General features: G+C 43.4%; 1 protein-coding gene across 2 annotated transcripts; it reads right to left on the bottom strand.

Annotated features, from left to right (window-relative positions):
• Positions 1–263: 263 nt before the first annotated feature.
• On the bottom strand, positions 264–14,574 carry LOC135540145 (scm-like with four MBT domains protein 1). 2 transcript variants are annotated; one of them, XM_064966563.1, is made up of 21 exons: positions 14,490–14,574; positions 11,690–11,747; positions 11,373–11,467; positions 11,024–11,267; positions 10,746–10,834; positions 10,323–10,575; positions 10,085–10,182; positions 9,878–9,979; positions 9,235–9,394; positions 9,044–9,126; positions 8,812–8,938; positions 8,455–8,568; positions 8,242–8,284; positions 8,047–8,114; positions 7,809–7,948; positions 6,096–6,205; positions 5,745–5,920; positions 3,759–3,937; positions 3,406–3,627; positions 2,769–2,897; positions 264–1,389 (listed from the first exon to the last, which is right to left on the bottom strand). In XM_064966563.1, the coding sequence occupies exons 2-21, from the start codon at positions 11,712–11,714 to the stop codon at positions 1,249–1,251; spliced, it is 2,598 nt and encodes an 865-aa protein (XP_064822635.1). In that variant the 5' UTR covers positions 11,715–11,747; positions 14,490–14,574; the 3' UTR covers positions 264–1,248. The 2 variants fall into 2 exon arrangements, with proteins under 2 accessions (XP_064822635.1, XP_064822636.1); XM_064966564.1 differs by having other exon boundaries at positions 3,759–3,889.
• Between the last annotated feature and the right edge of the window lie 173 nt (positions 14,575–14,747).

Here is a 14,747-nt window from a genome sequence, read left to right as displayed (position 1 = left end):
TTAGAAAATCTTATATGTTTTGTTCTATATGAGATAATAATCAGTCAGTTAACATGACCTTTATGAATTATGAAGGTTTTGTGTTTTTTAATTATTACATACGTGCTTCAAAATACACAGAAAGTAACGTTAGCTGATTATCTCGTAGAACAAAACCTATAAGACCTAAGCCTGTGTTTAACAGACACCTCATTTTCCCCATAGGTTTTGTCCAATGAACCATGGCGGAGTAAGTGCCTACAAAATGAGGCCAATACTATTGCTCTCTATTGGGATGAGATTCAGGCTTTAATTCCACATTCTCTTAAAATAGCAATCATATTCAACAAACATATTGACAAAATCAAATGAATAAATTCCAGTTTTATCTCCTGTAAGAGTAATAGATCTCAATGGCAGAGACAGGTAAATCAGGGGAAATAAAACACAAACACAGCAAAGACAGCTAGTAGAATGGCTCCTGAAAATAAAGCATATACACACTAGTCCACCAATAGTTGTAGTCAAAAGGTAAAACTATACAAATATATAAAGGGTCACAAAGGGTCCCAATATTTGGTTTATACTTATTTGAATTTTGCTCCAAAAACACCTACATCTTAATGCTTTACAACAAGCCCTAGTTAATGTCTTCAATATGATTAGATGTTAAAATCCCTTTCTGAGGAGACGAAAAGGGGGTCAAACAGTGAGAATGGCTCTTTCTGTGGGTCTCCAATCTCAAATGTATATCTACATTTTGAAATAAGACCTTTGCACAGATACTTTCAAAGCAAATATGTTTAGTAGAAAATCAGGCTATAACCATTAATCACCCTATTGTACTAGAAGACCTTTTAAATATGTACACTATATACAAATTCACCCTGCTATGTACACTTTACATACCGCAATATAGTACATGGTTTATTTGTCTTTGTGCTTAAATCCTTGCATTGTCAATGCTTGTCAAGTTGATCAAATGAAACCAGGAGTCATTTTGATATTGTGGGTGAGATAAACCTGAACATGAATATCCATGTTAAGGTGTCTTTACCTAGAATACAACGAGGCAGAACCCTTTCTGACCATTACACAGTAAAAAACAGGCAAAAATGAAAGTCTTGATCCATCTGATGTCCATGCATGACTGCTGCTGTTGTGCTGGGCCTGGGTACAGGGTCCAAAGGATGTCCAGCTGGAAATCAGTTATGGAGTCATTTAATGTTACTGACTGTATGTAATGTTTATTTCGTTCAGAACCCTCAGCTATGTAGCAAATTTCTGGTAGAATTCAAGTTTGACCCTTTCGATATGGTGACACAGCTTTATGGCTGGTCCCAGTTTCAGGTCCATACACTCCTGCAGTGTGGGCAGGTTGAGCAGAAGCAGAGCCTGTCCATCAATCTCCTGAAAACACAAGCACGGCCATGGGGTTAGACAACAATAGTCATGGATTTAGGCCACACTGTACACCAATGCTTGACTTGTGATGGAAGAAGTGCAGGAGCTGTCTTTTTCCAAGTCGGTCCATTAGACTACGTTCACCGAAATTCACAAATGACATTATACTATAGATACCTCTGATTATTCACCATTAATGGTTTATACACATTTTCCATGACTTTTAACCACGTGTCGTTCTATTATTATAGCCTACATGAAAAAGTTAAGCATTATTGACACTGGAAAGCTGCTATGTCTGATCCCATGGTGACCTACCACCTCCTGCTGTTGTGCCCTTGATCAAAGCACTTAGACCCCACATAGAACTGCACTGTTAGTCACACGTGGTCAACCCTCCATCTGGAGAGCTCCTGGGTGTGCAGGCTTGGCCTTTTCAACATTACAACCAAATACTTTTGTCTTTATAAAATGATTCCCTCATTCAATAAATCAGGGATCAAATGGATAAGGTAGCCTACTTCAAAGCAACCTATCTAACTAGACATGTTAATATATAAGGCTTCATATATTCATGTTTCGGAGGAGATCTATGCACAGCAAGTTATTTGTCAATTAGGCTATTATTAAAATATTTTTTAAGTTGTCGCAATTACATAGCTACTATTTAATCGAGGAGAATCACAGCTTTCCAACAACGCAGATGTATTTAGGCTCTACAGTGCCGGTGGAAAGGAAACAACAAAATTAATGCTTAGTTAAATAGCAAGATAACTGCTACAAGTTATGTTTTGAGTTCTAATTAGTCTGCTTGTCATTATTTTATACCGGCTGCTGAAATGTCACTCTCTGTCTCCTCGGGAAACGGCCCACTCGCACCGGCACACACGCAGCACCACAGACATGCACTGAAGGGTCATTCAGATAATGGCCGATAACTAATTTTTTAATTGATTGATCATATTTAAAAAAAAAAGTGCTTTCATGAATTACATAAACAACAACTATGAAACTAATTTCCATGACTTTTCATAACTTTACAAACCATAATTTTCAATCTGCGTAATCTTGAACAACCTACTGTCACTCACAGATTCACAGACTAGCGACAAATAAACTTGAACAAAGAGTAATCAGGAAATGAATGCTCACTCTCCATTGCTATTCAATGAAGATCACGCTTTCATTCTACTTTGACCAACCTTTTTTGCCTTAGTGTGTGAATCTGGGCCAGCGGTAGGTTACTTTGTTTTATAACGGTGCCGGTATGCAATTCCCCCAAAATTAGAAGTGCCTGTACGGCATTCCAGACAGATCCGGCCCAAGTCAAGCACTGCTTGCTGTACAGTCGAGATAATGATTCTGTGTGTGTGTGTGATTATTACCTGATCCAGGAAGATGCGTGCCAGGGGAGCACAGTCAGTGGTCCTGATGAAACACACCACATCAGTCACACTCCACTCCAGGGGACTGGTGTCCAAACACAGTTTCTGGAGAGCCTCACCTCTCAATCTCTGCAGAACACAGAGATGCAGTTAATTCATTCATCATACTATATATAGAGACGGGTTGGCTGACAACGTCACATAAAGCAATGCACACTTCAATGGGGCAGACGGTTGTGTGATGTGATTCTGGATGGCCATTTAGCTAGCAACAATGACAAGAAGCTGCCATGTGGGGAATCGTAGGTGGCTCGTTTCAGCTAGTTTGATCTTGTTCTTGATATCATGTCTTGTTTTGAGGTGTTTTGACTGATGTCTATGCTAATATGGCTAAAACTTGCTAGCTAGCTAACCAACAACTGTAACAATGTATTTGAGGGACAACAAGTGCTCATTGTGCAAATGTATTTATGTTTTCAATAAACATTGGAAACGAAATATAGTTAACATGCTATCAACAATCTAAGCCAAACTGTCAGTTTTGCCCCATAGTTGCACACGCATCGGTTTTGTTGCTAAACACCTAACCGTCTATTCACAGTGAACAGACAAAAAGTAAAAGCACAGTACAGTTCACCTTTGGTGAAGGTGGGTGGTTCTCATCATCAGAGTAAGATGGGGAGCGAGGTTTCCTGCGTTTTCGGGTTGGTCTGGGCGTTGCAGGAGGAGAGGGGGATGGGGTGGGTGGTTGAGACTTCCCAATGGAATATTCTGAATCATCCTGATCATCCTGGAGCTCAGAGCCAGTATCGTCACTCAGAGAGTTCTCATCATCCAGATCCTCCTCATCTCCACTGCCCTGTGTTAGAGAGAGGGATGGTTAAGTTTAAAGATATCTCAATGTGTGTGTGTGTGTGTGTGTGTGTGTGTGTGTGTGTGTGTGTGTGTGTGTGTGTGTGTGTGTGTGTGTGTGCGGAGTGTGTCTGTTACCTGTGGTGAACCGGCAGGTGTGTTGTCTAGTGAGGCTGAGGAGCGTCTCTTCTTATGGACAAATAGTTGCTTTCTCCTCTTCCTCCTTCTACCTCTTCTCTTCACCCCTCCTTCTAGGTTAGAATGCCCCCCTGGTGGGCGGCCCACTCGTTTACATTTCTTCTTACCATAATAATAAGCTGCAGAGAACACATCAATACTCCAATCTCAGTCCTCCTGAGCATTCTGCATCCAATGCTTTATCATCAACATACACCGTGAATTTGGAAAGTATTCAGACCCCTTGACTTTTTACACATTTTGTTGCGTTACTGCCTTATTCGAAAATATAATAAGTTTTTTTCCCCTCACATAAATCTACACACAATACCCCATAATGACAAAGCAAAAACAGTTTAGACATTTTTGCAAATTTATAAAAAATAAAAAAATATCACATTTACATAAATTTTCAGAACCTCTACTCAGTACTTTGTTGAAGCACCTTTGGCAGCGATTACATCTTCGATTCTTCTTGGGTATGACGCGACAAGCTTGGCACACCTATATTTGGGGAGTGTTTCCCCATTCTTCTCTGCAGATCCTCTCAAGCTCTGTCAGGTTGGATGGGGAGCGTCGCTGCACAGCTATTTTCAGGTCTCTCCAGAGTTGTTCAAGTCCGGGCTATGGCTGGGCCACTCAAGGACATTTAGAGACTTGTCCCGAAGCCATTCCGGTGTGGTCTTGGCTGTGTGCTTAGGGTTGTTGTCCTGTTGTTGTCCCTTGTCCGAAGGGGAACCTTCGCCCAAGTCTGAAGTCCGGAATGCTCTGACAGAGTTTTTCATCAAGGGTCTCTCTGTACTTTGCTCTGTTCATCTTTCCCTCAATCCTGACTAGTCTCCCAGTCCTTGCCGCTGAAAAACATCCCCACAGCATGATACTGCCACCACCATGCTTCACTGTAGGGATGGTGCCAGGTTTCCTCCAGACGTGACGCTTGGCATTCAGGCCAAAGAGAATCTTGTTTCTCATGGTCTGAGTATCCGTTAGGTGCCTTTTGGCAAACTCCAAGCGGGCTGTCATGGGTATTTTACTTAGGAGTATGTTCCATCTGGCCACTAAAGGCCTGATTGGTGGAGTGCTGCAGAGATGGCTGTCCTTCTGGAAGGTTCTCCCATCTCCACAGAGGAATGCTGGCGCTCTGTCAGAGTGACCATCGGGTTCTTTGTCACCTCCCTGACCAAGGCCCTTCTCCCCTGATTGCTCAGTTGGCCAGGTGGCCAGCTCTAGGAAGAGACTTGGTGGTTCTAAACTTCTTCCATTTAAGAATGATGGAGGCCACTGTCTTGTTGGGGATGTTCAATGCTGCAGCAGGTTTTTGGTATCCTTCCCCATATCTGTGCCTCAACACAATCCTGTCTCAGAGCTCTATGAACAATTCCTTCGACCTCATGGCTTGGTTTTTGCTGACATGCACTGTCAACTGTGGGACTATATATAGACAGGTGTGTGCCTTTCCTAATCATGTCCAATCAATTGAATTTACCACAGGTGGACTCCAATCAAATTGTAGCAACATCTTAAGGATGATCAATGGAAACAGGATGCACCAGAGCTCAATTTAGAGCTTCATAGCAAAGGGTCTGAATATTTATGTAAATAAGATGTCTGTTTTTTATTTGTAATACATATTTTTTTTGAGTTAAAAACCTTTTTTTGCTTTGTCATTACGGAGTATTGTGTGTAGACTGATACATTTCAATCCATTTTAGAATAAGGCTGTAACATACATTTTTTGGGAAGAAGTCAAGGGGTCTGAATACTTTCTGTATGCGCTGTAGGTGCATAATGAAATACACATAAAACAGACACTGCGTCCCCTATTTGTTGATTCCCCCCTTACTTCTCAGCATTGAGTGCCTCTTTATCTCCATAACACCTGATTCCTGAACACCAGGTTTTACTCATATGTATTTGATTTAGAGCAATTGAGTAGGTTACACGTACTGTATTTGGTCTTGGTGAGCACAGAGCAGTTCTCTGAGCAGCGCTCCAGAACCATGCGAGGTCCAAACAGGTTTGGGCAACACTCCAGCTTGATGCAGGTCTTCCGACAGAATTCCGCCACACAATCTGCTGTACGCACTATCTCCACCGTAGCCCGATAACTCTTTCCCTTGTACCTGCCGATCAAGAACAGATGCTCAGGTTAGCAACTCTAGAACAGCTTAGCCAATCCCAATACACACTTTAATCATCAACTCAACACAAACACGAGCAGAAAAGTTTAGACTGAATTTATGCAGAAAGTGCATTTGGTGATTGTAATGACGTTATGATAGAGCATGCGTTCCTCACTTGGCTTTGAGTGTCTCTCCATGGCCGTGCCAGCGGTCCTCTTGGTCCAGCTGCAGCTCCCTGAGCACCCGGCTGGGCTTGTAGGCTGAGTTGATCAGCAGAGTCAACACCTGGACAGGACACAGGGAGATGGAGAGAGACATAAAGGGCTTAGCATGTATACTGTTCCCAGTCTAACTGGGAAGTCAGGAGTGATCTCTGGGATAGCAAGATTTCGCCCTATTACCAACTGCCCTAAGGGGATTTGAGTACAATGTGATACAGTTATTACATCATAGTGACCGTATTACCACCACACAGGGAGTGACGAGTCATGACCACTGTCAAATTACCTGTGACCGTTGGTCGCTTATGTGTAGCCTACCCACCTTGCTAACGGCCCTCACTAATGGCCTGGTACTCAGCGCTCTATAGTCCCTCTAATTACGTTCTAAACACTTTATGATTTAATTTGAATAATCTTAATGATGAGGACAAATGGTGATGGGAGTTAGAGGTCCCGTTCTGAAATGGACACGGGAAAGCCCTGGACCCAATATGCATCATTACATTTTTAAAACACATTCCGAACTGACCTAAAGACAACGATCAGAAAAGCCAATTATTTTGCTACTTTATTAACCGCTAGGGAGAAAGGGATGGAGAGAGACACACAGAGCAAGCATCTCTAACTACTATGGAGCAAGGGAGGGGCTGTGCGGTGTGTGAGTAAGACGCAGCAGGCTTGCTTGGAGCACTGGAGGCTCGGAGCAGGTACAGAGAGAGAAAGAGACAGCAACCATTAGTGCTAGTAGACTAACTTTTTGCTAGTTATTTATCACCCATCCGATTGCATAGTAGCCTATCTGCCTTGACTGCATCAAACCGAGAGAAGCAAGCTAACTAGGCTAATTGAAGCTAGCCATAACGCTACTGCGTTCTCACAGTCCTACAGTTTGCCTACAAATAACAACAACTCCATTCCGATTATAAATAGCAGCCTTGGCTTTTGGTCGTTGTAGCCTTTCCTTCTAATTTCACTTTTAATTCTGTCATTTTAATTCCATCTTCCACTGATTAGATATCTCCCAACTTGCTTGCTACACAATCAGAGCAGCAATGCAATTCCCTCTCTCTGCGGAAGCACAAGGATTAGAGCGCATGCCTTTTTTCCCAACTTTTTCCAAATCATCAATATAGAGTCGCATCATTTTAATTGATTTATTTTACCTTTATTTAACTAGGCAAGTCAGTTAAGAACAAATTCTTATTTTCAATGACGGCCTAGGAACAGTGGGTTAAATAAATAAGTTCAGGGACAGAATGACAGATTTGTACCTTGCCAGCTCGGGGATTTGAACTTGCAACCTTCCGGTTACTAGTCCAACACTCTAACCACTAGGCTACCCTGCCGCCCCAACACTTTAAGCATCATGGAGCCCATATGTTTTTATTTGTATGGTTTGTATACCTATCACAACTAAAGTTACCAATTAACTCTAAATTAAGTGTAGCCTATAGGACCTGTTTCAAAGATCACTTTTACGCTCAACACAATAGCCACTCCTTTCGACTTTTTAAAATGTATGCCAAGATGTTCCAAACGCCCGCATCAGCAGCTTGTAAGCGTGGAATCCCAGAGATGCTTAAGGTGTTTATGTTAATTAACGGTCACCGCCACAGCCCTAACATAATGTAGTATGTTTGTTCCAATCCCACCCAGGTGCTCCTCACCTCTTTGAGAACCAGGACACAGTTGCCAGGGCCAACACACTGGGGCAGCTCAGCGATGCGGCCCTTGTTCAGGTAGGGGCCAGAGAAGCAGCGGTGGTTGAAGAAAATCTTGGGACAGCAGTACTTTCCGTTCCCCTGTCCTGTACACAAACACATCACACAGAATGTAAGAGGTGTGTCTCACGTCAGAAACCCCAATAATGTATTTCTCTGGTATGTCTACATGAGAAACACTCACCAGTCTCTGATTGGCTGGCCAACTGCAACCTGAGTGTGTCAGGTGTTGTGGATTTGGGTGGTGCTCGGCTATAGGGACAAAGATACAGGTTAGTCGTCAAAGTGCATGGGACTGGAGTGTTAACCAATCAAAAGTGGACAAACAACCAATTACCAGCCAATGATAGATTCCTTCCTTTCCCATAGGCCTACTTACTGTTTCTCAGGCTGCACCACAGCAATCCTCCTCTGCTTTTCAACTGTAAGACAATATATAATCACCAGTAATAAAACTCTGAAACTATACAGAGTACTGTCAAATACGGCAACTGCAATGGTTAAAACTTCCATGCATATTGTGGAATGCTAGTGGCTCCCCTTCACATTAGAGAGAGAGAGACACAATGTTATCTTATTTTGGGACACCCACCTTTGGGTTTGATGGGGTACAGCAGGGGGTAACCGTTGGTCTCACACCAGCTGACAGGGAAGATATCCAACGAGTCCACATGAGCTATCAGCTCTGGTATAGCCTGTTTCAGCCCTAGACACAAAGAGACTTAGACCTACAGAACTAATTCATTATCTAATATTAATAGCATCAGTGTGAACAAGCCCACACTCAAATGGTCCCAGACTAAGATTGAAAAATGCGGGCCCAGATATGATGATTTTATTTATTTAACCTTTATTTAACTAGGCAAGTCAGTTAAGAACAAATTCTTATTTACAATGACGGCCTACCCCGGACAAGGCTGGGCCAAGATGCGTAGCTACAGGTTCTCACCTTCCAGGCCAAGCCAAATATGTTGCCCTTTGACCTTGGTCACCGTTGCCACGTGAATGTGCTCAGGTGAGATTGGGTTGACCGCCTCCAACTTCATGGCCTCTTTAAAGCTGTGATCAGACTGTTCCTGAGAGGTAGACAGGGATACATCAGGAGAGAGAGATTATTCATGTCCCATGTCCACCCATGTTATATAACATGAGTGCTCTATGTAAGACAGAGCTTGACTCACTGTGGGGAAGCAGTGTTGTGGTGCTGCCTCTGCCTGACACTGTTTCAGGTAGTCTGCCCAGTCAAAGTCCTGCCCCTGGTACCCTACACAACCGGAGAGAGAGACGACAATACAATTAGATAAATCCTCAAAAATAATAACTGAGCACATTTTTAAAAGTAGCTCTGTAAATGTTACTAGCGTGTCATCACCTGGAGGGGGGCTGAGCGGGAGGCCGTTCTTAAGGCTCCACTGGGCAGGAAAGATCCCAGGACTGTCCCTGTGACACAGGAAGGACCCAACGCCCTCTGCCCCTGAATCATCACCACGGAGACTGTCCATCTTTACTAGGAAGCACTCGTCACTGAACACCTGAAGAGGAGAGGTAGGGTATCACATCACACTCCCCTCTGGGCACAGACATCAAATCAACTTTTATTCCAAGTTAGTTTAACCAGTGTGTGCCCAGTCGGTCATGTCTGCTCTATGCGGTATTTACCCTACCCTTGTTCCATAAGCATATCACACCCAAAGCTAACCTCACATACACTACCATACTGTATCTTAATGACTTCAATATCTACTTGGTGGGTAGGCTCCCAGAGTTTACATGGGTACTATGTCAGGATTTATTTGAGCAAATCTCGACTCTCCTAGCCCTGAGGTGACCATTGATCTGGGTGGACTGAATATGCAACAACAATATAGCTGAAACTGTTGGGTGGGCTGGAGTGCCTTCACTACTGTACTGTCATCATCCAACCCAGTCATATTAATCATCTCTGGTCCGAGAAGAACATAGTCCGACAATTCTAGGAGCCTGAGGTGAGACTGGGCCAGTAAAGAGGTTGTCACCTTGATAACGGTGGCAGGACTGATGCAGAAAGGGGACGTAGGGTCAACGGCCTCCAGTTTCATCCCCTCAGTAAAGCAGTGGGCAGCAATGGCAGGCCGGTCCTGAAGCAAACACACACACACAGTGATGGCTCATTCGATCAATATTGCACTGGTATTCCACAGACCCTTGTAGTGCTAATAAATAGTGCTTGGTGGTGCCTTTACCTTATAGAACTCTTCAGAGAGGGCCTCATCAAGAGGCTGATCACTGATCCTCTGTCTGACGTCCTCCCACTCCTCCTCTGTGTGCAGGGGGACCAGGGCTGAAACAAGCAACCACACACACAAATGATCATATTATACAGTACAAAAACACAACCTCAGATTTATTCATGAATCATATTTAGCTTTTTGCATTTTGAAACTGAATTCACCCAAGATCTTTCTGAAAAGAGCCGTTTACCTGAAGGAGGCCTGAGGGTGCAGCCGTGCTCTTTGGCCCAGCCAGGTGGGTGGAGGCGGGGGTGCAGGTAGTAGAGCCAGAGGGTGGCGTGTGTATCAGGGAGTCTCTCTGTGCCTGCTAGGCGTAGTCTCAGCCTGCCACCCATGTTCTCCTCCACCTCAGCACCCCACGCCACCCCAGGGTCAACACTGTCCTGCAGCTCCACACTGCAGCCTGGAGTCATCAGGTCCACTGGGTCCTTACCACGCTGGGGCTATAGACACACACACAAGCACATACGCGTAAGCGCACAGGCAGACACACAAGTAAGGACATGCTGGATTACACTCAGCAATACCCTTACTGATACAAAGTGAGTTCAAAACCCTTGCTTATCTGGCATACATTCCCAGTTGTTCCAGTTTATAACTGAGCCCCTCTCACCCCTTCCAGCAGGTTGGCAGGTGCACTGCACTTCTCAGCTAGGGCTTTCTCTAGGACACCCTCCCAGTCTGGTTGGTTCTCTCTCACACCTGAGGTGGGCAATGGAGAGACATGGTTAAGGAATATAAAAACAAGCTTGGGAAATGTCTTTGAAAAACTCAGGTCTGGGTCTCATGGTAATAACCCCATAATAACCCTCGTACAACTAGTTGGGAGTGGAAGAGATATTTCACAACAGCCATCCCAGTGAGTTCTCTCCCCAGTCCTAGCTCCCTCACCCTCAGGGGGTCTCATGGGTTTGCTCTGCTCCCGGCTCCAGCCCAGGGGGTGGAGGTCAGCCGTCATAATGTCACACCAGAAGTCGGCGCGGCGGTCGTCGTGGTAACCTTCATATCGCAGGAGGAGCAGCTGGCCACAGGTGGTGATGATGGTGGCCACCCAGTAGGGTTGGTCGGTCTCTGAACGCACACACACCTCCAGCTTCATACCTGGAGTCAGACCTGTTTGCAAGCCCTGGTCCACCTGGGGAGAATGATATATGAAAAGCTCTTATAAGGTGAACTATTGATCAACATTGTACGAGTATTGTGTGGGGTTATGAGGAGTGTAAATAGTCTCAGTACTTACGTGTTTGAAGGCATGGTGGGGCACAGACACTGCTCCGTTCTCCTCCAAATAGTCATCCCAGTTAAAGTCAGAGACATCCAGACTAGAGTCTCCGTCTGCAACACACACACACACACACACACACACACAAATATACGCACACGCATACACACAAATACGCACACGCATACACACAAATACGCACACGCATACACACAAATACGCACACGCATACACACAAATACGCACACGCATACACACACACAGTTTAATTCTGTTATTTGTGTCAAAAACCCTCTCCACCAGTAACAAAGCTGCAGGTCCATGTTGTTACTCACCGGACTCCAGCAACTCATGACTCATGTTGGCTCCTCCTACCGACCAAGTCTAGAAGCTCTGGGGAAGAAAGAAAAGACAGATTATTATCTAGAGAAGATGGACATCATTCTTTAAATCTGTTTGACAGCCAAAACCAGGAGAGCAAGAAAGCATAGTAGGCTGTTGGTAAAAGTGGCATAGGTGGTCTTAGGGATGTCATTTGAATGTGTCCAGTCCTTACATTTTGTTTTTGGGATGGGGAGGGCGGCTTAGCAAATGGAAGTATAAACAAAGTTTAGTTAGTGTGTGTGAGAGAAGAGTGACACAGAGAATATTTAGGTATGTGTTTTGAAAATACAAAATGACCTTGCTAATAAAAAATGACCTTGCTAATACAAAATGACCTTGCTAATACAAAATGACCTTGCTAAGTTGCTAAAAGTATGAGAGAGGACTAAATCATTTTTAAAATGCTAAATGAGGCGAAATACATCTCAAACAGACCACAACTTTGAAACAAAGTTGAACTGTAGGCTATAGCCACTCTGTGACAACAAAGAGGATAAACTAACTTAACACAACAAGAGAAATAGCATTTATATACTGGGCATGAGAGAACATTAGAGATGACAATAGCCGAGAGGTTTGTGTAAAGGATGCAGAGGATAGCTGCTCTGTCACTGCTGCTCCATTCAGCAGGGCTGTCAGGCCTGTCTTTGTCATGTCTGATGTCTCTATTAAAGAGGAGACAGCCATCAGACAGGGTCTCCCTGACCACGGCCCGGACACCACGGCCCACGTAACCCAGGATCAGCCCTTTACCCTCGACCCTGCTGCCCACACACACACACACACACACACACACACACACACACACACACACACACACACACACACACACACACACACACACACACACACACACACACACACACACACACAGCTATCCAGCTGAGGGCCTCATTGTGCTTGAGGTCACACTCACGTCTCAAACACTAGAGGATGAAAAGAGCAGCAGAGCCATTTAGCTATTGACAAAGAGCCAGCCCTCAGTGTTGGGCTGCCTTCTGATAACTGATTATCTTCAGAAAATATTTTCAAAGTTGTTGATTGAAAGACAAAGAATGTTTGAAAATGTCAGACAGTTTTTCCCTCATTATTTCCATATGACATATACACAAGTCTGAATGAAGCTGAGAAGAGGAAGGGGTTGATGAGAAATGATTTCTTGATGCTGAAATTTTAGGGAATTCACAGGTCATTCTGTTAAACAAACTGTTACTTAATCACCAAAGTGAACTGGAAAACGAACAACTTCCTCCATCTTTTAATAGAGGCCTACCCAGTACTCACACTCACCACCAGCAGACTGACTGCCTGACTCTCAGACTGACTCTTTCTAGCAGAATGTACACTGACTCACCCTGAAAGAGAAACTAGAATGCATACACTAACACACGCTGATCTTTACAACCGCCTCCTAAGAGTTACTGGATCATATGATCAGTGCTTAACATGCCATTGACTGAATGAAGTCCTCTGAGCCACACTGAGTGGTCGCTGGGCAGGAAATGCAAGTTAAAGAAATGCATTGATTGGACACACAGGGGTTTGAGAAATGAACTGTAAACGAAAGTGAAGTCTGTTGATGACATGTTGAGAATAACCTTAGACTAATGGGAGTATTTTCATCAAGTACAACAAGTTCACAACAATGTGTTGATGTGTTTATGAATCCTCATTGTCAGCAATTAGCTTACACATAGGCTTCTTGTTATTTGAGAGATTGCATTTCAGTGTTGTATGTTGCCATTGTCAAATAGTGGCCTAATGTAAGTGGGGTGCCGAGTGCCCCTTGCACGTCACAAGACATTAAGCGCAGTATTGGAACTGTCATTTTAACTGGATTTGTTGTGTTAATGCCCATAGAAGAGTTTGGCCGGGAGAAGTGGAAATCACATTTTTATGCAAAAAACACTTCATATTGATATTTCATCGGCAAGTCAAATAAAACAATGTTGCATTTTAGACTACATGACACATCAATTGAAACAATGTTGCAGTTTATAGCGAAATGTAAATTGAAACAATGTTGCTGCGATTACTCAAGTTGCATAACTGGGAAGTTGGAGTTATAGTTGAGAAATAGGCAGTTTAGTGCTTAGATTAGCCTACGTGTAAATGGCAATGTTTATAGCATAATTTATCTGTTAGGCATACAACAACAATGAAATAAAATTAAAATTTAATCTAAAGGATTCCTAGGCCTATTTGATTTAAAGTCAAATACACCAGAGTCGTCTATTATAAATCGTGCAGCCTTTATTATATAAGAGCGATAAATTGATTAAGTTCAGTAACAACATTTTCGGGGAATTCTCGATTGACGCGTTCAATAATTTTCAAGCTATTAACGCAATAGCTTTGCACAGGCACGAGCGCCGATGATCCAACTTTCACACTGGAACGTGCAATAAGAGAAGGACACAGAATGCAAGAAATAACATGTATTTCATAGCCTCTGTGTTTATTCCATATAGGTCAGTTCTGATGCCAAATGCACCAAGTCGAATGCGGCTGATTCAGCACATGCTAAAAACGTCTGTGACCATGTCAAGTTACTGGAACGTCATGGCTTGAGCAATAGGCTAGCTACACTGTAGCGAGCAATAAGGGCGCTTGCACTCGACCGAGCCCGAGTCATCTTTTTTAGAGACGGGAAAAAAGACGCAGACAGTATCAAAATGCATTATATCATATTAAGCTCGTAATAAACAAAATATAGTATGTGAGTATTTGGTTACATAATCTGATTCTTACCAGTAAATAGTTTTTCAACTCGGTTTTAGATGCCGTCTCTTTCCGCCTAGTCGTTCACGACCTCATTCCAATATGGCACAAACTGCCACTGCGCATGTTCTGCCGCCTATATCCACATTCTAAACCCGGGTAGATAATATTGTCGGCTTTGACAATGAAAAAATGACTAACATCTTCAAACAATACAAATTGACATCTCCAAAACCAGTATTAACAGACGCAAAGAAAATTAAATGTATTTTTTATTCGGAAATAGCC

This window comes from Oncorhynchus masou, chromosome 5 (assembly GCF_036934945.1).
Source record: "Oncorhynchus masou masou isolate Uvic2021 chromosome 5, UVic_Omas_1.1, whole genome shotgun sequence".
Classification (NCBI taxonomy): Eukaryota; Metazoa; Chordata; class Actinopteri; order Salmoniformes; family Salmonidae; genus Oncorhynchus; species Oncorhynchus masou.
Note: the sequence above shows the minus strand (reverse complement) of the source record. Positions and strands in the feature narration are given on the sequence as shown.

Bases quoted from the DNA above. Each gene is read 5' to 3' on its own strand.
- LOC135540145 (XM_064966563.1), bottom strand. From the start codon at position 11,714: ATGAGTCATGAGTTGCTGGAGTCCG. The intron at 5,921-6,095 runs GTGAGGAACGCA...CTTGATCGGCAG, and splicing joins GGAGAGACACTCAAAGCCAA to GTACAAGGGAAAGAGTTATC. The intron at 3,938-5,744 runs GTACGTGTAACC...TGTTCTCTGCAG, and splicing joins GCTCACCAAGACCAAATACA to CTTATTATTATGGTAAGAAG.